This window comes from Protopterus annectens, chromosome 13.part0, assembly GCF_019279795.1.
Source record: "Protopterus annectens isolate FY-2018-M chromosome 13.part0, PAN1.0, whole genome shotgun sequence".
Classification (NCBI taxonomy): domain Eukaryota; kingdom Metazoa; phylum Chordata; order Ceratodontiformes; family Protopteridae; genus Protopterus; species Protopterus annectens.
The window spans coordinates 1,187,072,401-1,187,095,438 of NC_056747.1; the positions used below are offsets into that span (position 1 = coordinate 1,187,072,401).

The following is a 23,038-nucleotide window of genomic DNA, read 5'->3' on the forward strand; positions in this document are numbered from 1 at the left end:
TTCTACAAGAGGATGATAAGCAGTTTGTATACTTGTGTGATAGTTTTGGTTCCTATCATATAAAAAGCATTTTTTTTATGTGTTGTTTTTTTCATAACATTTTCTTGAGCCATACATTACATTTTGAACACCCGAATATAACAGCTAAATTTTGTTGATTTAGATTTTTGCATCCTTAAAAACTATTTTGTTTTTATATGAACCACCAACAAATGCTGAATCGATGAAAAATAACACACCTCCAAGCCAGCAAGTCACAAACTTCAAATTGTCACAGTCTTTTATTAAAACAAGAAAAAATGTTTTTATGTTCATCATCATCATAAAAAAAAAAAAAGAAATGCATGTTGCTTGGTCATTTTTTTGAGTGTTGACCCTATCATTATGAGGCACGGATACTGCACCTTTTAGAATATTACTGTATTATTAGCAAAACAAACAGTAATGCAGTAAGTGAGAAATATAAATAATGGTAAAATACATCAGAAAGCAATATGCAAATGAAGAAAAAAGATAGGCAAGCAAATAAGCGATTGAGTTGTTTCACAAAACTGAACAGGAATTTTTAAAGCAGCAGTGCATGTACCACACATCATTGCATGCAACGTTCAGTATCTTTTTCTGTTCTTCTTTTCTTTTGTTCCAAACTGTAATATTGAATTTTTTTCACAAACATTTGTGCAGTAATATTTATTAGCTAGGAAAAAGATGGCTAAAACATAAGTTTAAGCCAAATCTGTCTCTCTACACTTAAGTTATCATAAATCCATGCCTGTTTTCCAGTAAGTAAAATAATACTGATAAACAGCATTATCCTAGCAAAGCAAAATTTTGTCCTGGCTGATGGAAATCCTGTCAAGAGTTAAACCCATTCATAAGGCTGCAACATACCTGTCCATACAACCAATTTGGATTATTATTTATTTTTCATTACCTTTCATAAATGATAACATTAAAAAAGAATTAATGCCTCATGAAGGAACGTAAAAATAAACTGCACATAAAATTTATTTTCTAGAGATGGTAAATTAAAAAAAGCTGGGGTGAAAAGGAAGAGGTCAGGAAGAGGGGGTGTTACAAAAGCAGGAGGAGGGAAGGTACTCAAAGTCAACAGGCAAACAGAAAATGAACACAGAACACTACAGAGGAACAAAGATGACTTGTGAGGCAGGAAGTCAGGGTGGACATTACCTGCATCACAGAAACAGGAGTAAGTAAGTAACACAAGAAGGTGGGATGAAGAGATGCATAGGTACAGAAGGACAGGAATGGCACACAGGGAGGGAATGTAGGCAGAGTAACACTCTGCAGGAAGGACATCTCAGAGAGGAGGAGGAGGAGGAGAAACACCACCACATAAAGGGGGTAATGGAGCAGGCAGCATCAGATCCTAGGAAAAGCAGCCAGGAATTTAACACAGAGAAAGGGGAGGATAGCTAGTTGAGTGATACAATGTATCGACCATCTAACACATTAAGGGAGGAAAATGAAAGACAGAGAGGGAAATAAAGTGGGGCGGGAGTAACAGGCTTAGATTCATGTGTGATCCAAATCTGCCAGAAGAAGACTGAAAAATTCCAAACTTAAGTAAGTTTAAGTTGTGGACCATGAAGGTTTCATCCAGCTGCTGTGGGGCTGTATCCAAGGGAAATAATTCTGTATGTAATCCTAAGGCAGACAGGGTTACAGATGTCTACATGAAACCTCTGTCAGTCAACAGTGAGCACACCACTGTCCAATTTATAGCTGGGGAGACGCTAAGAATACAAAGATAAAAATTATAGTTGAATTTTAGGCACTGCATTCTTCCGAGGTGGGGGACAGGTTAAGAGATGAGGTAAGCGTCTAAGCTCAAACGGAGTGAGCAAACAGGCCATGAGAATGGGTTAAGCGAAAGAGCTCTCTGGGCTACAGCAATGGTTTGACAATGATACAAAAAGGCATAAACACAAGCAGGCTACTGTGGTTCCATACAAATTGGAGGTAAGTTTAGAGTAAAAGATGACATGCATGTGATGGAAAAGAGGGAAGAGCTGAGGGAGAAGGCACAGTACAAGGAAACAAGCAGAAAGGCAACACAGTCTGCAAGGAGAATAGATATGTTAAGACTGTGCATGGATGAGAGGGGAGAAAACGGAAGATAGGAGGAAAAAACAAGGTACTGAATGGATACTACACTCAGTTTTCTTGAAGGGAAGAAAGAGGAAGGTGCAATGGTGTGAAAGAGGTAAAGTAGAGTAGAAAGAGTAGAGGCAAACAAAGGGTGAATAGGGAGGATGTCTTTCTTAAGGAAGAAAAAAATATGGTAACCCAGCTGCCTCTCATGGTCCTCAGGAATTTGGCCTGTGTTCTATGGATCTCCTAGACACAGACAGTGAACTAGCAGGAGAGGAGAGAGAAAAAACTCAGGAAAACAACACACTTGTTTAGCCTAACAGTAGTAGCAGGGAAAACAGAGAGAATACTGAGAAAAAGGATGGCTGCTTTCCTAGAAACACTACTTTTTAGAGCAACAGCCAACATGGGATCATGTCTATAAGGAACTGTCACTCAAACCTAATCCAGTTTTGGTATTAAGATACAAGATGACTTCACAGGAGATAATATTCAATTCAACTTTATTGTCATACATACTACAAACAGCATCACAAAGTACAATGAAATTCTTATTCTGCAAATCCTCCAGCAACATATAAATATGACAATTAAAAAGAAAAAGTAATCTAAAACAACAAACAGACAATAATATAAATACCAATATCAGAAAATATATATAACTGTGCAAAAGAGAGCATTTGTGCAAAATAAGCTTGCTCCCTCCAAATGTGAACCAACCTACAATAGTGAAGGGAGAGGTAGCATGTGAGTTTTATTTAACAGTCTAATAGCATGTGGTTTAATGCTGTCTTTCAACCTGGTTGCTCTGGCCGCCAAGCTCTTATAATGCTTCCCTGACGGAGCAGCATAAACAGTTTGTGTTGTGGGTGCCTAGTGTTCATGATAATGTTTTGAGCCCTCCTAAAAATTATTTTGGTGTAGATGTCCTCCAATGCAAGCAGTGTTATGCCAATGATGTTTTGCAGTTTTTATTCCTCGCTGCAGAGCCTTGCAATCCCATATTGTACTATGTCTGAACCACAGTTTAATAAAGTGGAAGAGATATGCCAAACTTCCTCAGCCTTCTCAGAAAATACAGTCGCTACTCGCTAGGTCTGTGATGTCATGAGTCCAGTTAAGATCCTCAGAGATGTTAATACCGAGGAATTTGAATGTAGCCACTCTTTCCACCTCAGGTTCACCAATATATAATGGTATGTGCTGCCCTCTATTCCTCTGTGTATCAATGATCAACTCTTTTGTTTTGCTGGTTTTAAGAGAGAGATTACTAATCATCACTTCTTACAACACTTGGATGAAATTTAAAGAACTTTTAAATAAACAGTCACCTGCATGTTAGTAGCAAAGGCTATTTCTTGAATATTCAGAATTTTTGATATATAGTTAGTAGGCACCTTTGTAAATAGTTGTTATGTGTTTATATTTTTTTCATTATATTGTTTGTTTAATTAACTATTACTGTACCGACACCACTTCACAAGGTTCTCCACTTCCCTCATATATGATGACTCATCGCCCCTCGCAGATCAGAATAATGACTGTTTTATCATCTGCAAATTTGACAATACTGGTGTTATGCTGAGAAGCAACACAATCATAAGTGAGGAGGATGTACAGCACTGAACTCAGCACACAGTCTTGTTGAGTTTCTGTATTTATTATTATTGTTTTACTGATGTTATTCCCCAACCTGACTGACTGTGGTCTACTTGTTAAGAAATCTAAGACCCAACTGCAAAGAGTCGGTGGCACACCCAATATGGACAGCTTATTAATGAGCTTCATTTTTGTGACAATAGGTGGTAATACCAGCACAACTAGCTGGAATTTTGTAAATAATTATATGTCATGTGTGAATATCAAACTGATTTATACAAGATGCTTGTATTATAAATGTATTAGAAATGTATATCATGTGCCTATCAAATTGATTTGTAAAGAAGTTTGTGTTGAAAATGTATTTTTAAAGTGCTTGTGTTTAAAATGGATCAACAGTGTGCTCTTAAGGGAAATTGTGTTTGATTGTGCTTGATGTACTGTGTGTGTGTGTGTGTGTGTGTGTGTGTGTGTGTGTGTGTGTGTGTGTATACCTATTATACTCCCAGTGGACATTCCCCACAGGTGCCAGCGGTGAGGATTGAGTCTCCTTGATTACTGGCCCAGAGGTGGGGCGTCACAGTTGGTATCACCCTACTGAAGGATGAACTATATTCAATAAACAGCAATCGAGCGTAACAGTCCTTATTCTCCAAATGAGCAAGAACTGTATGCAATGGTGTACTGACTGCATCCTTTGTTGACCTATTCGGTCCGTATGAAAACTGCAAGGGATTCATTGTATCAGGTATAATTGACTGAATATGACTCATAATGATTCTCTCAAAGTATTTCATCATTATGGGAGTAAATGCAACTGGCCGGTAGTCATTCAGGCAGTTGGCTTTCCCATTTTTTGGCAGTGGAATAATAGTGGTTGCCTTATAACAAGTGGGAACTGTAGCTCGTGCAAGGGAGAGATTGAATATATCAGCCAGAACATCAGCAAGCACTGAAGCACAGGTTTTGAGTGTCCTTCCAGCAACATTATCTGGACCAGGTGCCTTTCGGGGATTTATTGTCTTCAAGGACTTTGCCACACTTGCTGGAGATATTGTGAAATGTGGTGGTACCTCCTCTCTGCCCCCCTCTCTTATGGTGGTATCCTTTGACTTGGTGATTTGGACTTCAAACCAGGCATAAAATTTACTGAAATTGTCTGGTGAAAACTGGCTGTCTGCAGCCTATGATGTTCTCCAGGCCTTGCCACATACACCTTGTATCAGCAGTCGAATGCTAGCCTTTCAGTTTACAACTGTAATTCTCCTTTGCTGCTCAGATAGCTCTGCACAAGTCATATCTAGATTTTTTATACTCTGTGACTGATACGCCTGTTGCGTATGCCTTGGAGTGGGCTTGAAGCACAGAGCAAATCCCTGAGTTAATCCATGGTTTATTATCTGGATATATCCAGATGTTTTTGTGGGGCACAATGAGGTCAGTGCATGTGCTTATGTAGCTGGAAACTACTGAACTGTATTCCTCCAGATCAACAATATCATCCTCATTCATAGCAGCTGTCTTAAAAACATTCCACTGAGTACACTGTAACCAATCCTGAAGCTCCTGTTCAGAGTCCTCTGTCCACACGTTAACAGTTTTTCTTACAATGGGAGCTTGTTTGAGGAGCTGTCTATATGCTGGGTAGAGAAATACAGAAACTGACCAAAGTGAGGGTGAGATACAGCCTTGTATGCCCCCGTCACATTACGGTACACATGATCCAGTTTGTTTTTCTCCCGTGTAGGGAAGGTGATGCTGGTATGCTGGCATCACAGACTAAGTTGCAATGATTAAAGTTACCAGCCACTATAAACATTGGACCAGGATGTTTATTTTCTTGTGCATTTACAGCCTCATACAATGTCCCCGATGCAACTGAGCAACTGGCTGTGGAAGGATATAAACAGCTAAGATAAACACAGCTGTAAACTCTCTCAGTAGACAGAAGAGTGTGCATTTCAGCACTAACTACTCTACATCACTTGAGCAGTGTTTGCTAACAATCTAGACATCTGAACACCATCTCTTATTAATATAGATGCAAGTACCTCCACCTTTGATTTTACCAGATGCTTCTGTGTGGTCCCCGCGATGGACAGTAGGACTATGCAACCGGACAACTGAATCAGGAATATTATTGGATAACCAAGTTTCAGTAAACATCAGTACACAACAATTTCTCATTTCTCTCTGGGTCATAATTCTAGTTCTGAAATCATCCCATTTTGATCTCAAGAGATCGAACATTAGCAAGCAACAGGCTGGGAAGGGGTGGTCTGCTGGCCCTGGCCTTTAATTTCACATGTAACTCACCTCTCCTGCCTCTGCCACCTTTCCTGATATGCCATGCTTGACACACTTCTTCCACTGGCTGCATTCATCACCTGACTCCCCTGCTTGTAGGCTTTGTTTGCAGGCATTTCTGAGAAGATGTTCACAATCTGATAAGCAAGGAATAATATCACAAAACCAACTGCCGATCTCTAATAATGTTTCTTTATCATATGTAATCAGTGCAGATTAAGTTTTTCACATCAAAAACTTAAAAACCACCACCACAACAAACAAACAAAAACACTTGCAGGAGGAGAATGCAGAGACATCAGCAACAATGGCCGCCATCTTGAAGCAAAAAGCAGGGATGTTAGTTGTCAGCCTTGACTTAACAAGGCCTTTGACTTAATGCTTTCATGTGGCTTTTAGGAAAGCTTCATGGCTGGGGACAGACAAAAGCTGAGAAATTGCAGTAATGAATGGTTGGAGAACAGGGCACAAGGGTCATGGTGAGAAGGACATGCTAGGAATCAGGAAATGACTGGTGGAGTAATGCAAATCCCAAAATGCATACTGTGCTTAGAATCAATCCACCTCTAAGGGATAAATATAAAAAATGTAACACCCCACTCATGTCCTGTATTAAATGGCTTGCTTTCAGGAATTCAGCTGTCTGTGACACATTCATTGCTGTTACAATACAGCAAATGATTAGCATGTCCTTTCAAAGAGGCTCTTTCCTTGACCTTGGAAAACTTCAAATACAATTCTGCTTCTAAAAATTAGTAGACCTAAACATCAGACAATTACAGAACCTCTTCAAATGTCTCAGTACTATAAAGCTTATTAGGAAAACAGTATCAATTCAACTTCAGCACCTTCTAGACAATCACAATATATCCATAAAACTTCAAGTTCACAATGGCAATATGATCTAAAATAGCACAATCACTGTCCTAGTCTTGTCAAACTGCTGCAGTCCAAACATTACATTACAACACTCAGTAATACAAATTCTCACAAACAACTTCAATTGTACCAGCACATCACTTAAAAAGCATACACAAGGCTTCCATCACTGCCAGAAAACTGGAGAACTCTACCATCCTCTGTTATGAGTAATCTGAAATTATCCAAATTTAAAGAAGTGCAAAACACATTTATTTTATTAGTCAGTCTGAACAAATAACTTGCCAGTAATGACTGATACTTTAATAAAATTCTCCCATATTGAATTACTTCCTAGTGTCAAAAAAGAGATGCTATTCAGCACTAGTCATAATGACCTAGAACAAGTACTTTTAACAGCCTGTACTCACACGCCAAACTTACTAAAATATGGCTGCTGGATATCATTTTAACTGCTGTAAACAGCTGGTATTGAAATGTCAACTTTAAGACACAGGCAATGTTTAATTTATTACATTTTGTGCATTACTTCTACTCCTCTGAAAATGCAGTACTGTAATACTTTGATGTATCAGTGACATAAATATGCAGCGCTACTGAACTGTGCCCTTTACCCTTCAACTGGATTTCAACCATATTTGCAGCCAATCTGTGTTAGAACATGGACACTTGAGGCAAAGTTCACTAACCTTAAATAAATTATTAAATAAATTATTAAACATACAATTAATAAATATACATTAATATACATTAAACAGAGCATTAGACTGGTATTTGTGACAGCAGCACATTATAAATATTACAAAAAACAAAAGTGATCACAACGGGTAAAATTTACTACACATAACTGTATCTTTTCAGGAGTGATCTAGAAGCTTAGGATTAATAGACGTAGATCACAATCAAATCAACATTTATGGCTTATCCTGTGTTACACTGAAGCTGCTATCTCTTTATTTCTTTTTCTAGAATGTCTATAAGGAAGACTTAAGTACAGATTGTTTGCTTATCTCCCAGAAATGTTTACTACTATTGTTTTCTTTTATAAAATGTGTGGGTAAACAAATTGCTGTAACATGCACTACTGCTTTTTTTTTAAATTCCCTCCCCAACAGTGGTGGGCACAGCAAAAAAATAGCATAATTTCCAGAACAAATGGAAAGCAAGCAAGGGATTATACTGGTACAATTGTTACTGCGTAATCACACAAGAAAGCAGATCTCTTACAGGTCAGCAACTCACCTCCTGTCATGCTTACTCACCCAATTAGTTCACACTTCCAAACCAAGATCCTGCAGTTGTACACAAACCTATCCCTTGGTTAGCACAGTAATTTGTTACCACAATTCCAATGGCCTCAGCACAGCTCTCTCTTTAAGCTTACCTCTATCTTCATTTCAGCAGAGATAACAGCATTCTGGTCTTTGACATGACCCTTCCCAGCAGCTGATTCTATATAGGATAAAGAAAATCAATAGTTGGTTTCATGCAGTATACAACATCTGCTACATTCCAACCAACATCGATCTTTTATGCATTATCAAAATAAACATTTCTCAATAGCACTTGTTGCTGTTGGAAGAGATGCACCTGCCAAGCACTTCTGCATTATTTGTAGAAGACAGCTGTAAGTATTCTCATCAATTAAAATTAACATTCAAGACATGCAAACATATACTGTTCAAGTCTTACTTCTGATTTAACACCATCTTTTGCTAAAGTTACCCTCATGTTCTTCTAACTTCACTGATGTTCATGGGCTCAGCATGGCTAGGGTTGTTTACCATATGAACAATCTCAGTCCTGATAAAGAGCAGTACATTGGTTGAGCAACAGTTAATACAACTTCATACAACCACATAGCTCACAGTGTGGGACCTGAGAAGCCTTCCTTGTTAAAACTGTAACATGACTTTACTACGTATATGCACAAGACAGACAGCAGCTGTTTTAAGCACAAATCAAGATAACAGAAATGTCTAATAAGGCAAGAAACTACACACTTTCCACACTGGGGTGCCCCTCCTCGACTACTGAGTGATCTTTACGACTGCAGGGGGAATGTGGCCTGACCTAGTCTAGCTAAAGACTTACTTGCCAAGAAAGTACAGTTGTGTACACTTACCATAAATGTAGATGTTCAAGTGTATTCAGTGTTGCAGTCATCACACTTAGGTTATCTGCCTGCAGGTAGCCCTCAGTCGGCCCGAATACCAGAGTCTTGGGATTTCTGCATCAGATGCTGTCGCCTCTTCAATGACGTCAGGTTGTCAGGGGTATAAAAGATGCAGCCGACGCCATTACATCACTTTTTCCTTGCCCCAGATGTCAGGAACCCCCAAAATAGGAAGTTAGTACATGGTGTGGAACACCCCCAGTAAAAAGTAAATACCCCCGCCATAAAAGATGGCCATAAAGAGGATAGGTAGAAAGGATACAGAAAGCCAAGGGGCTGGAGGGAGGGAAACCAGGACTGCAACAGTGAATACACTCGAACATCTACATTTATTGTAAGTGTACATGACTGTACTAACTTTCTTTGTGTTTCACTGCTGCAGTCATCACACTTGGGTTGATTCCCAAAGCTGAGGAAGGGTGGAGGCAGTCAAGAAGTCTTAGTCTTAGGGCTGGCTAGCAGGCCTTGTAAGATTGCTGTAGCAAATCCAGCTCTGGATTTAGAAAAAATAGGTAAGTGGTAATGCTTGGTGAAGGTGTGTACAGAACTCCAGGTTGCAGCTTCCAGGATGTCCCTGATAGGGACTCCCCTGAGAAATGCTGTAGAGGTTGAAGTAGCTCTAATGGAATGAGTTCTGATCCCAAGGGGTAGGTTTTCCATGGTGCTTGTAGCAGGAATGGATGCAGTGTACATTTGGAAATGGTTTGCTTCAAAATGGCTTTGCCCTCTGCCCCTGTAGCAAAGCTGACTAGCAGCTGGTCAGATTTTCTGAAAGTCTTAGTCCTGTCAAGGTAGAACCTGAGCTGTATGTGCTCATCCAAGGAGTGCAGGATCCTTTCCCCTTTATTCTGAGGATTAGGGAAAAAGGTTGGCAAATGGATGGATTGGTTTAAAGCCACACTGGATACCACCTTGGGCATAAAGGATGGGTTAGTCTTGAGGGAAACCCTGTCAGCATGGAAAATAATAAAGGGCTCCACCACCATTAGTGCCTGTAACTCAGACACTCTTCTTGCTGAAGTAATAGCTAGAAGTAAGGTTGTTTTCCAAGAGAGGAATTTTGACTCTGCTGAAGCAGCAGGTTCAAAAGGGGTAAGTGTGAGCTTCTCCAGTACAAAGTTAAGGTCCCAGGCCGGGGTGGGAGCTCTCCTAGGGGGCCTTAAATTGTTAGCTCCTCTCAGGAACTGTTTGATGTGAGGGTGAGAAAAGAGAAGTGGCTCAGTATTATAATGAGCTAAGATGGCAGAGGCATGAATCTTAATGGATGAGAAGGATAGGCCTCTGTGGAGCAGCTCTGCTAGGTAATCAAGGATTTGAGGTAAGATGGGCACAGCTGTGTCCTTTCCTTGAGATTGACTCCAAGAACAAAATATTTTCCACTTTTAAGCATAGGATTTCATAGTACTGGGCCTTCTGGCCTCAAGGATGACATCCAGCACCTGTTTGCTGAGGGATGCTGGTGGTGTATTCAGGGGATAAGCCAGGCTGTAAGGTTTAGGGTTTTCCGCTGTGGATGCAAAATCTGTCCCTCCTGCTGAGACAGCAGGGAAGGTGTCTGATGTAGGTGCCAGGGTGGCACTGCTGTCAGACTCCGTAGGAGTGGGTACCAGTGCTGACGTGGCCAGTCTGGTGCAATAAGGATTGCCCTTGGCCTGTCCTGTTTGATCTTGAGTAGTACTTTTGAGAGGAGGGGCAGAGGAGGAAAGACATAAATTGAGAGGTTTTCCCATGTAAAGGATAGGGCATCCACTTTCCAGGCTCTGTTATGAGGGTTCCTTGTGCAAAATTTGTTCAATTGGTGGTTTTGGGGGGAGGCAAAAAGGTCCACCTCCGGTGTTCCCCACATCTGGGTTAGAAGTTTGAATGGGTTGGGTTCCAGGTACTTGTGAGGGTCCAGTAGATTTCTGCTTAAGTCATCTGCCAGTGAATTTTGCTTGCCTGGCAGGAATTGAGCTTGTAGGTGCACTTGGTTGCTCAAGGCTGTGTTCCACAGGGTCATGGCTAACCTGCAGAGTGGGTAAGAATGAGTCCCCCTCCCCCCACTTGTTTATGTACCACATAACTGTAGTGTTCTCTGTCTTTATCAGGAGCTGTTCTGGAAGGATAAGGTATTTGAAGACTGCCAGAACATTCTGTACAGCTAGCATCTCTTTTTGATTGATGTGCAGGGGAATTTGTTCTGGGCTCCATTTGCCTTGAATGCATTTGCCTGCCATGTGAGCCCCCCCATGCATAGTCTAATGCATCTGTTGTCAGGGTTTGGGCGGTGAGGGGTTGAGTGAAAGGATGTCCCTTGTTGTGGTTGCATGCCTCTGCCCACCAAAGGAACTCCGCCCTTAGGCAAGGTATGATAGGAATCACTGCTTCCAGGTTCTGAGAATGTTGACACCAGAGGCTTTTAAGTACCACCGAAGTTTCCTCATATGTAGTCTTGCATATGGAATTAGCAGAATGCATGAGGCCATGAACCCTAGGGCTTGCAGTATTTTCCTTGCAGATATCTGGGTTTTGGTGGCCATTAGTTTGAAATACTTTGTCAAATGGACCTGCTTTTCTGGAGTGAGGAATGCCATCTGGGAAGTTGTGTTCAATCTTGCTCCCAGGAATACAATTTGTTGGCTGGGCACTAGTTGTGATTTCTTTTTGTTGATGGTGTATCCCAGTGAAGTTAGAAGTCTTTTTACAAATTCCATGTGCTGAAGTAGCAATTCCTGACTGTCCGCCTGAATCAGGCAATCGTCCAAGTATGGGTAAATTTGAATATTTCTCTGCCTGCAGTATGCAATGGCTGGAGCCAGGCACTTTGTGAGTACTTTGGGTGCAGTAGATAAGCCAAAGGGAAGTGCAGAGAACTGATAGTGCATACAGCCTGCCCTGAAATGTAGATATTTCCTGCAAGACTCCCTTATGGGGATGTGCAGATAAGCTTCTCTTAAGTCTAGGGTGACTAACCATGCATCCTTGGCAAGCATAGGAAGAAGCTGTTGCAGTGTAAGCATTTTGAATTTTGGGACCACCGGAAAGGTGTTGAGAATTGATAGATCCAGGATAGGGCGCCAAGAGCTCTCTTTTCTCGGCACCAGGAACAGTCTGGAGTAGAAACCCTGTCCCCTTTGTTCTACTGGAACAGGTTGAATAGCCCTGATACAGGGAAGGGAAAGTATTTGCTTTTGAGCCTCTGCCCACTGGTTTGGAGGAATGCCTGGCAACCTGCTTGGGTTTGGCAGTGAGTGGAAGAAGAATCTATATCCCTAGGATACAATGTTTAGAACCCATCGGTCCTGAGTAATGGACATCCAGTTTTTTGCATGAAGGGCGAGATTTCCTCCTAGGGGTGCAATTACTTGGGAATGGCTGGGAAGGATAATTGGAAAGTCATTGTGAACTTTTTCCATAAGGGGTTGGCTTACCACTCCCTGTTTTTGAGGTAGGAACACTCCATTGTTTAGATCTCTGCAGTCCCCGAGACTGTAGTCTTGGTGGTCTGTTTCCCCTGGGTTTGGACTGCGAAGGCCTGCGAGGGACTGGAAAGGATTAGTATTTTGAAGGCCAATGCCTACTGAAACTAGGTGGCTGCGCCTGTAAGAAATCTTTGACAGTTTGCATAGATTTTGCTTTTTCTTCCATCTTTTTAGGAACTTCTGCTTTTGTGCCAAACAAATGATCCTGATTTAATTTAGCATCTAGTAATTTTGCTTTGACATGGCCTGGCAAGACTTGTTCCTTCAGCCAAGCATGCCTTCTCAGTACAGACCCAGTGACAGCAGTCCTGCAAGATGCTTCTAAGGCATCAAACCCACACTGCAAAGTATGTTTACTAACTTGGTTTGCAGAATGCATTAACTCTTGTAAATCTTTATTTTCTGCACAATCTGGAAGGAACACCATTTTTTGTTTAATTAGTTCCATAATATGTTTCTGGTACTTCAACATGTGAAACTGGCAATTCAAAGCCCTGATGGCAAGAGTTGCAGGGGTATATACCTTCTTACCCCATCTGTCTAAAGCTCTAGAATCCCTGTCTGAAGTGGTAGGGTTTTTAGCTGTAGTAGCCTTAATGCCTTTAGGTCCCTGGGAAATGGTCTCTGGATCCGCAGTAGGATTCTTAAAGAGAGATTTGTGAGAGTCAGGTACTCTGTAGTACCTGTCAGGTTTTCTAGGAGCTGGTGGTAAAGTGTCAGGAGTAAGACTGGATTCCATAAAGACATCATCTACAATATCCAGGACAGGGGGTATACCTAGAGGCCTGTGCTGAGGCAAATCTAAAAATTCCCTGAGTCTCTTTTTGGACTGAGGAGAGTCCTGGCATTCCCAGCAGAAATGCTCTCTTAAGGTATGCAAGGTTTCACCAAAAGAAAAATCCTCTGGAGGGGAAGTAGAGGTAATAGATTCCTCTGCATCTGAATCCTCATAGGTAGATAAAGGTATGTCCTGGTAATCAGAAGGGTCAGAGTCATCGGACTCCTGGTCTGTAGAATCAGAAGGAAATTCAATTCTTTGTCTTTTAGCCAGGGAAAGGCTGGCTTCCCCTAATTAGAGAAATAAGGTCTTCAGCCATTCTAAGCATTTGTTTTTGTGGCATGGGAGCTTGAGCATGTGCTTTGGACGTCGGATTTCTAGGCGTAGTGCGAACTCTGTGCCTGAGAAACTCGGTAGATTTAGTTAAAAATGAAGATGTCGGTTTAATACGAAAATCGGTAGGTTGGAAAACACCCTCAGAAGACGGTGCCTGCGCAGCGGCTCCGGACCCATCCAAGCTATAGACATCCGCAGATTCCATAGTCGAAGAAGCATCTTGCGGCATACCGGACTCCGAATGGGTCTCAGCAGAGGCCTGCAAATCTGTAGAAGCACGCATCAGGGGCTGCAAAGGCGCCTCGATGAGCACCGGAGTTCTGAACATGACTTAAATCTTTCAAGACTAAATATAGGCTATACTGCTTGCTATACTCCCAACAGAAAAGCACAAACCTTCCCAGGAATAACACATTCATCTTCTGAATTCATTGTTCCAAAAGCCCATGTATGATACATGATCTAGTCATGGAAAGCATTCACATGTTCCCATCTTAAGCCTACAGAGTCCGTTTACTCTTGAGATGCTCGTCTTAGGTATTGCATGACGGCAACATTTTACCTCACATTAAAGTGCAGTGGTTTTCAAAAGGGAGGAAAAATCCAGATCTCAAAGAGTTCAGCAGCTTTAATGAAACAAAGATCAGCGCAACTACTGAAACTTTTGAATCACTGGCAAAATGCATCACAAGTTAAAAGAATGCCATCTGCAAATGAAACTATGCACCTCCATTCTGTTTAAATAACATACTCAACCAATGCATCTGAAAAAGTTCTTTGTTTTAACTTCTACTACCACTTACACACTGTCACAAACTGCAGTAACTTACTGCAATTTAAACGCACTAGCATGTACATTCGTATAAACCAAATAGTAAAATGTAGAACCAGTGGTAGAGTGGAGAGAAAAAACTCAAGGCAAACAGCAAAAAATAGAAAATATTCTCTCCACACCGTCAAACCAATAACAAATTTATTAAAACTGACAAAGCTTTCGGATAGCAAGCTATCCTTCCTCAGTGTCTTACATAAAAAAGTTAAAAACAAGCATTTATACAAAAAGCACATCACATAGCTATAATTCAAGTGTAACACATAATTGACTCTTAAAGACATAGCAACTGTAGTGGAGCCTTAATCAAGCAAAAGAGACTTTTTATTATTAGTATTTATACTAGTCTTTCTGAACAAGTTTAAATATAACCTGTTTATTTATACCAAGAATTCTCAAAAGACATAGCAACTACAAAGAAGCCCTATAGAAACAAGAAAAATCTTTTGTTGTTATTATTTTTCATTTTTTCCTAACCTTCCTTTGTTTTCTCTTTAAAACTGGTTTCAGGGTAACCTGTTTGTTTACAACAGGGGCTCTATCTGCTTCAAGTCTCACTATCCATTCGTATTATTTCATATCAATATTATTATTATGATCACCCCATCTTATTCCTGAATAGATAACAGAAATAGCTGTAAAAGTATAATAATACTAATAATATAATCATAATAATAGTTATAATAATAATATTGATATGAAAGAATACGACCCATTCCACTAATCATACCAAGGTTGTGGAGTTCACAGACATACAGTCTATCCCTCTGTGCCACGGAGTCAACTAAATAAGACATTTAATATGTCTGAAGTCAAGTTTCACATATCTCAAAATATAGTGGTTAGCAAAATTTAAATATACCCATTAGAATATATCCTCTGAACCCCCCTTACACCTTACTCATTTGTGCTAACTCTAGCCCTACTCCTGTCTTTAACCCCAACCCTACACCTAATTGTACCAAATATCCCTTCCTTACAATCTGACAGTTAGTTGTGTTTTTTTTTCAACCAGTTGGAAAAGTAAAATGTTTTCCCTTTTTGTGCAATTTTTTTTGTATGGGATGTTAAGAGTTTTCAATTAAAGATAAGTTTGATGTTATTTTTAGATCAAATGTAATATGAAGTTTTGTGTGCAGAACTAATATTACACTTATATATATATATATATATATATATATATATATATATATATATACACACACACATGTAAACACATATGAGTACAGTAGCAATTTTGAATTGAAACGTGTATCTATATCTCTAACTATATCACTATCTACCTAATTTTACACCCACCCACACACACACACACACATATATATATATATATATATATATATATATATATATATATATAAACCACAACAAGCTTCTGGTGCACGTAGGCCCACTGTGTGCTTGGACTGTACCAGCAAGTAACACACCAAAACGATAGTCCAGCACCACTATATTATAAACATTACTGAAACTATAATGAAAACAAAATAAAGTCCAGGTAATACTTTCAGCATTATCATTTATTCAGGCAAATGCCAATTCTGATAAAAGCCTATGGCCGACAAACAGTCACAGCAACAAGAAACCCCAAATCGTTTTCGCCCCCTGGCGTCCTCAGTGGAATAATACACTCCCTTGCAATACATACATTTATATACCCAATTCTTAAAGACACAGGGTCAAATCAACTCCCTTAAACAATATATATTAAATACATCCCCCTTCAGTTTTTGATGTCTCCCTTGTGAGTGGATCCATCCGCAATTAAACTCAAATAAGTCTCACCAAAAACATGAAGAGTTACATGTCACAAGCACTTAACATGCAAATTTTCATTCAACCCAGGTTTATACAATGCCCCCAGATTTATAATCCAAAGCCTTTCTTTCTTATCTAAAAAATTGTGTTTTTGGACTTCAGACAAATTTGTGTTCCATATAGAATCTATGCCCACAAATACAAAATTAGCAGATATATGTTCACTTTTATGTTTAAATAAGGCACTCCTCGTATGTTTAAATCTTGTGTCACTTAAATGGACTGCTACTCTGCTTTTAAATGAACATGTCTGCCCTACATAAAAGGCTCCACACCATGCAAATTATCCATTCTCTGTGGCATGTTATTAATTTCCTAATCTCAAATACCTTAGAAGTGTTTATAGATGTAAATGATTTTGATTTCAAAATCACCTTACAATATGTGCAATTTCCACAAGGGTTACTACCTCTGATTATATTCTGCTCACATTTATCACCTATATTCATCTTTTTGAACCAAGACAAAGATTCCCCAATATTTCTACCACGTTTGTATCTATAAAGACAAAGTTCATCTAAACACTCATCAAAAAACTCATCAGTTTTTAAGATATGCCAGTATTTATCAATAAGATTACGCATTTTAAATGTGTTGGTTCCATATGTGGTAATCAATCTAGGTTTAACTTGTTCAGCTACCTGTTCTTGACTGTGGGTATTTCTTTGTATTAATTCCCTTTTTAATGTTAGCGCTACCTCTTCTTCTTTTTTAATGTGTTGGCTGTTATATCCCAGTTCCATAAATCTTTTACTCATCTGACTGACCTCAGTCCTATAATTATCATCCTTATTACAAATTCGCTGTAGCCTCCTAAACTGGGACTTAGGTATATCACTAATAGTATGTCTCGGATGACAACTATCTGCTTTTAGTAAAGAATTTTTTGTAAAGGGCTTTCTATATAACCCTGTATTGTTAGTACCATCATCAGCTTTCTCTACATGTACATCCAAAAAGTCAATAGATGTCTTTTCTATTCTGTCTACAAAATTAATGTCAAATACATTAAAATTGAGGTATTCTACAAATAATTTCCAGTCTGCTAATGAACCGGACCAAACTGTCCAACAGTCGTCCAGGTAGCGTCTCCACATCACCGATTTACCCCTGAATGGATTGTCAATATTATAAATTAAATTGCACTCTAAATACCCCATAAATAGGTCATTGTACCCCGGAGCGAATGTAATACCCATCGCTGTGCCCTTTACCTGCAGGTAAGTCTTTACCAAAATAGAAAACAATGTTGTTCAATACTAACTTCATCAAATTTAACAAAAATTCCTCATGTTCCTTTGAGTAGTGCCCATATTCAGCAAGCCAATATTTTGTGGCCTCAATACCTCCATGATGTGGAATGCTGGTATATAAAGATTGCACATCTAAAGTGCATATGTAGGTATCGTGTGTTATTTGCAAATCACCCACCAATTCCAGAAACTCATTACTATCTTTTAACCTTGAACTGACTAACTGTAATAATGGCTTAAACTGAAATTCTAAATACAAAGAAATAGGTTCTGTCAAAGACCCAATTCCTGACACTATTGGTCTCCCGGGGGGGGGCGCATTTTTATGTATCTTTGGTAATATGTAGAATGTTTGTGGTCTAGGGTTTTCCACCATTAATTCCTTTAGTAATGCATCTGTAATACAATCTCTTTTATTGTATTCCATCAACATGATGTTTGAAAATCTCATTCTGATTAATGTGCAGTTCACGTAACACACTATCTTCGAAAAGGTTAACCCTAGAATGATATAGTGGTACAAAAAAACTTTTCTTAACCTTAAAATAAAGTACAACATTAAACACTTCACCTCTATTATGAAAAAAATATTTCAAATTTAACGTTCTACAGAACTGTTTTATATCCATGCAAACATCATATTGGGACATAAAATGTGATGGTACATAGTTTAAGCCTTTATTAAGAACAGCTTTCTCTTCATTAGTTAAGTTATAGTCAGTAAAATTAACTAAATGTCCATCTTCTTGTTCTACTCGGTCATCAGATTCCTGAAAATTTTTTCCACTGTATCTCTTCTCCGTTTGTGGTGTTTTTTGCTGCCCCTTCTAAAGGGCTAGTCCTGGATCTGTTTTTTTTTTTTTCATCTTGGAGAACCAGCATCTAATATGTCCCCCATATCATTCTCACTATCAGTGCTAAAGTCATTTGAAGACATTTCTGAAGCACTAGATTCTGTATTATATCCCAAATTATAAGTCGGTTTCAGAATACATTTATTACGCTTTCTTTTACTTCTGCCCGACTTATTAACAGTCTCTGTAAACCTGACAGCCATTTTCATTTGTTTCCACGTATAGGCCTTGTCAGATTTAAAGTCATTCAAGTCTCTACTATATTTTTTTTTACTTTTCTAGCTTTTAATTCTAAATCAAAAACACTCATCTCTTCAACATATTGATCGAACAGTCTCTTATATTCATCTTGTTGTCCAAAACACTGTACTGACTCCAAACACAAGTCAAGTTGACCCTTAATGCCATTAAGTGTCTCTTCGTAATATGAGAACAACAGTTCTATAAACAGTTTTGATGCCGTATTTTGTATCATGCGCCATTTATTAATACAAGACTGGTTTTCCTTACCCATTCTGGGTTCTACGTACACCCTTAGGCCTCGAGGTATAATTCCAGCTTCTAAATAAGCTCGTAGCAATTTTATATGCCATACTGTTGAACGAAACTTTCTCGTAGCTACATTAAGTTCTTTAAAAGTACTTTGCATTTCTGAAGTGCGACTCACCCCAACAGATGCTGTATCAGACTGTTTGCCCATAAGCCACTTTCCATCTTCTTTAATTGCTGAAAGGATCCCAATAAATGTTCGCAAATCACCCTCAAACGGCATCTTGAAACTGGTAAATAAACAGATCCACTAACAATGAAGACATCAAAAACGCCACAGCACTCAGCACCGATACAAACCCCAACAAGCTTTTGGTGCACGTAGGCCCACTGTGTGCTCAGACTGTAGCAACATGTAACACACCAAAACGATAGTCCAGCACCACTATATTATAAACATTACTGAAATTGTAATGAAGGCAAAATAAAGTCCAGGTAATACTTTCAGCATCATCATTGATTCAGGCAAATGCTAATTCTGAAAAAAGCCCATGGCTGACAAACAGTCACAGCAACAAGAAACTCCAAATCGGTTTCGCCCCTTGGCGTCCTCAGTGGACTAATACAGTCCCTTGCAATACATACATTTATATACCCAATTGTTAAAGACACAGGGTGACTCCCATTAAATAATATATATGGATTGGAATGATGTGGAGACGCTACCTGGATGACTGTTGGGCAGTTTGGCCCGATTCATTAACAGACTGGAAATTATTTGTAGAATACCTCAATTTTAATGTATTTGACATTAATTTTGTAGGCAGACTAGAAAAGACATGGACTGACTTTTTGGATGTACATGAAGAGAAAGCTGATGATGGCACTATCAATATGAGTCGTGACAGAGGGAGCAGGGATACATCTGGATGATCAAAGGACACATAATGAGTCACAGTGGAGATGTCCAGGTCCAACTAGACAGCCAAAGCATTAGATTTCATTTTCTTAAGGTTCTTTTTTGGCTGAATTGAAACATCTGAGCAGGAAGTATCATATTCCGTTTTAACCTCTACAAGCTTCTTAAGTTTTTGATTTTTGAGGTATGTCTTAAGGGAGGACAAATGGTTACTAAGTGTCTTAGAAACAAAGAACCGGAAAACAGCACAACTTGTATAATTGTTATTGCCTCCTAGGCAAAATAAACATTAAGTATGGTTGTCTCTGTAAGGTATTTTCACTCCGTAATCACATTTTCTTCCTCTTAGTTGACATAAAAAAAGACTAATTTTATTAAAAGATCAGCAAAAAAAGGACATTTCCTCAACGGGGATGCTTATCTGCTTTAGGCAAATGGAAATGGCAACAACTGCCTGTCTGACAGATTGACAGAAAAATACAAGTTCAGTGTTCAGGCTAGCGAAAAACGTTTTTAGGTACTCCTCAGCCATATGTCCCTTATGCAGCTTTTAGCTTTGGCATGCTTTGGTCACATATCAGATGTACAGCACAAAACGAAGAAGCCTATGCTGTGCTATCCAAGTCAGATGTACAACCATCCCTAGCAGGATATCCCACTTGTTAGTAATACTGCAACAATAATCATAGGAAGGACATCAGGCATTCAATGACTATTCTTCCCTGGAAGCAGATCCTCCCATACTAAAGGACTTAACTTGTGCACTTTTTAAATCAAGGATCTTAAACCTGTAGTCTGTTAAGTACAAATGGCCCACAAACCCACCTAAAGTGGTCCACACAGCTGTTGCATTGACTCAGTTTCACGTTATCCACTTTATTGTATTCAAGGGTACAGGATTAGCTACATGTACTGTGACCCTGAGTAGTTTAAAGCTAATAATCAGACACTGAATGAAGTATTACAATCCTCCCTCTTGTACAGTAGCAGGACTTTTCTTTTTAATTTGTGGGGTAAGCACTACAGTCAGACTGGTTGCTCAGTGCAAACAATCAGACTGCTTACATGAAATATCAGCAAAGCAGATGGCCTGGATCTTCAGGGGCATTTTTTTATAGGTATTTTTAAAAGTATAGACAGGGTGGCAGATTTATCTGTGACACTGGTGACTGTACACAGTGCTCATGCTGTGACAGACAAAAACAAGATGAAATACCTTACCGTTGCTATTATTTCTTTCCTTTACTTTGCACTGACAAACTGGAGGTAATCGCCAAAGGGAGAGGAAAGTCTACAAGTCAACGCAAAAGGCATTTAATTGACCACAGTGAAATGGCAGCTGATATCACTGTGGGAAGAAGGAAGATGAAATACAGTGCATTAGCCATTCTTTTTCACTTTAACTACAAACTAACTTAAGAGAGGTACGTAGAAGGCAGCTATATTTTGGGACAGAAGCAGGATTCACAACAAAACACATAGCAGTTATGTGATCACTGCTAGATCTTGTTGGGAGAAGGCACTTTGGGTGTCTGTGAGAAAAAAATGAAATATATTACTGCAGCTGATATATTTTCCACTTTCTTCACAATCAGATATCAGACAGGCAAACAGAAAGTGGCTATATTTTTTGAGGGGCACACTATGTGAAAAAGCAAAAGGAAATTATATTGTCACTGTAAAATGGTGACTGTTATGGCTCATTGTTGGGGGAGGACAGTATATGTTTAATGTGGACAAGATGATGTACATTACTGCAACCATTATGTTTGTGTGACTTTTTTCATAGTCAAAGGTGGTTTACTCTTTCAGAAGGGGCATATTCCACTGGAACAGTATGTGTGTGAAAGAACCAACACATACGTCGAGCTGGCCAAAGCTTCTGACACAATTCTCCAATGAGATACAGTAGAACAATTAAAGAAACTGGTAGTAAACCCGATGTGATGATTGGGGAGAGATGGGTGAAGGCTGCCAGCCTAGTCAAATAAAATTTGATATATAATTATGGCATTTGTAAATAAATGTAAAATACAGGCATGTTTTCTTGAGTGTAAAAGAATACTGTGAAATGTGGGACTGCAAAATATGTAACAACATTGCACTCTACTGGCCCAGTGAAGCATGTTGTGACCCTTTCATGTTAGAATTCGGCTCCAGTACATCTGGATGAATGTTTCATGTTCATTGTTTTAAGGCTAAAGTTTATGACCAGAATTTAGACGTGGAATGTGCTTTATTGCTCTGGTTTCTCTTAGAGTATACATGTGAAATGACTTATATTGTTGTAAGTTTCTGAGCAGGTGTTATATTGCTAAATAATACAGTTTGTAGCCTGAGGACTCCAGACTAAGTGTCAAAAATGATGTAATTTGGGAGGACCTTAGGTATGTTTGTTAGTAATGTTTAAATACTATTTTTCACAAGAGACTGGGAGCATTTTGATCTTGGATATCTAACTCAGCACTCTGCCTTATGCTCACATGTAAGTTTTAGCACTGTGATTTCTTGTAGGAATAGTTAAAGCTAGCAAAAATGAATTAGATATTTTTCTTTGAAATTAGACATGTCCTACTGTATTATTTTAAGTCTCTGTGCGATCTCTGAACTCTTAGATATCTCTGTGGTGTAGTAGTTTTGTCTTGTGTTTTAATTATTTATTATTAAATAGTTTTAAAACCTTCTACCTGTGGCTGGTTTATGTAGAGATAAATTATGCTTTAGAGTACATTATATATTTATAGAGTTTACTGTCTAAGCCCTTCCAATAAGCCTAGACTGAATAGTCACATTACCATTGGATAATAACATTGCACAGTAATAGTTGGACACCCTTTTAAGGGCCTTTTAGTAGCTGATATTATTAGCAGGGTGGTGGCAGGGATTACTACCGTATGGTCTGGGTAAAGGGGAACAGCTAGAAAATCTGTGTCAGCCTTTCCCAGGAGTGTCTGTGAAGTTCTATGAATACTTATCTCTAAGTGTGTGTGTGGTGTGTCAGCTACTTGGCAGGGACACGAAGCACTGGTTGGACAGAGCGGGTACTTGAGGTTTAAGCTTGCCCAGCTAGGCTGAGACCTGGACCCTATAGCTGTGCCAGTGGGGAGTCTTATTGGGGACCTGGTGAGCAAGGAGGCAACCAGCCCCACACTGACTGTGATCTCTGTGTGCATTTAAGGGAAATTGTACTTTACTGTGTGTATTAGTTATCCTTTCCTCTCC

General features: G+C 39.2%; 1 protein-coding gene across 9 annotated transcripts in view; it reads right to left on the reverse strand.

Moving 5' to 3' along the window:
- MAPT (microtubule associated protein tau) overlaps nt 1–23,038 on the reverse strand; it is a 1,213,302-nt gene that overhangs the window by 443,028 nt on the left and 747,236 nt on the right. For all 9 annotated transcript variants that reach the window (XM_044055189.1, XM_044055186.1, XM_044055188.1 and 6 more), the window contains one exon: nt 8,285–8,352. In XM_044055189.1, coding sequence (XP_043911124.1) covers nt 8,285–8,352 — 68 coding nt within the window. The remainder of the gene's footprint in view (nt 1–8,284; nt 8,353–23,038) is intronic.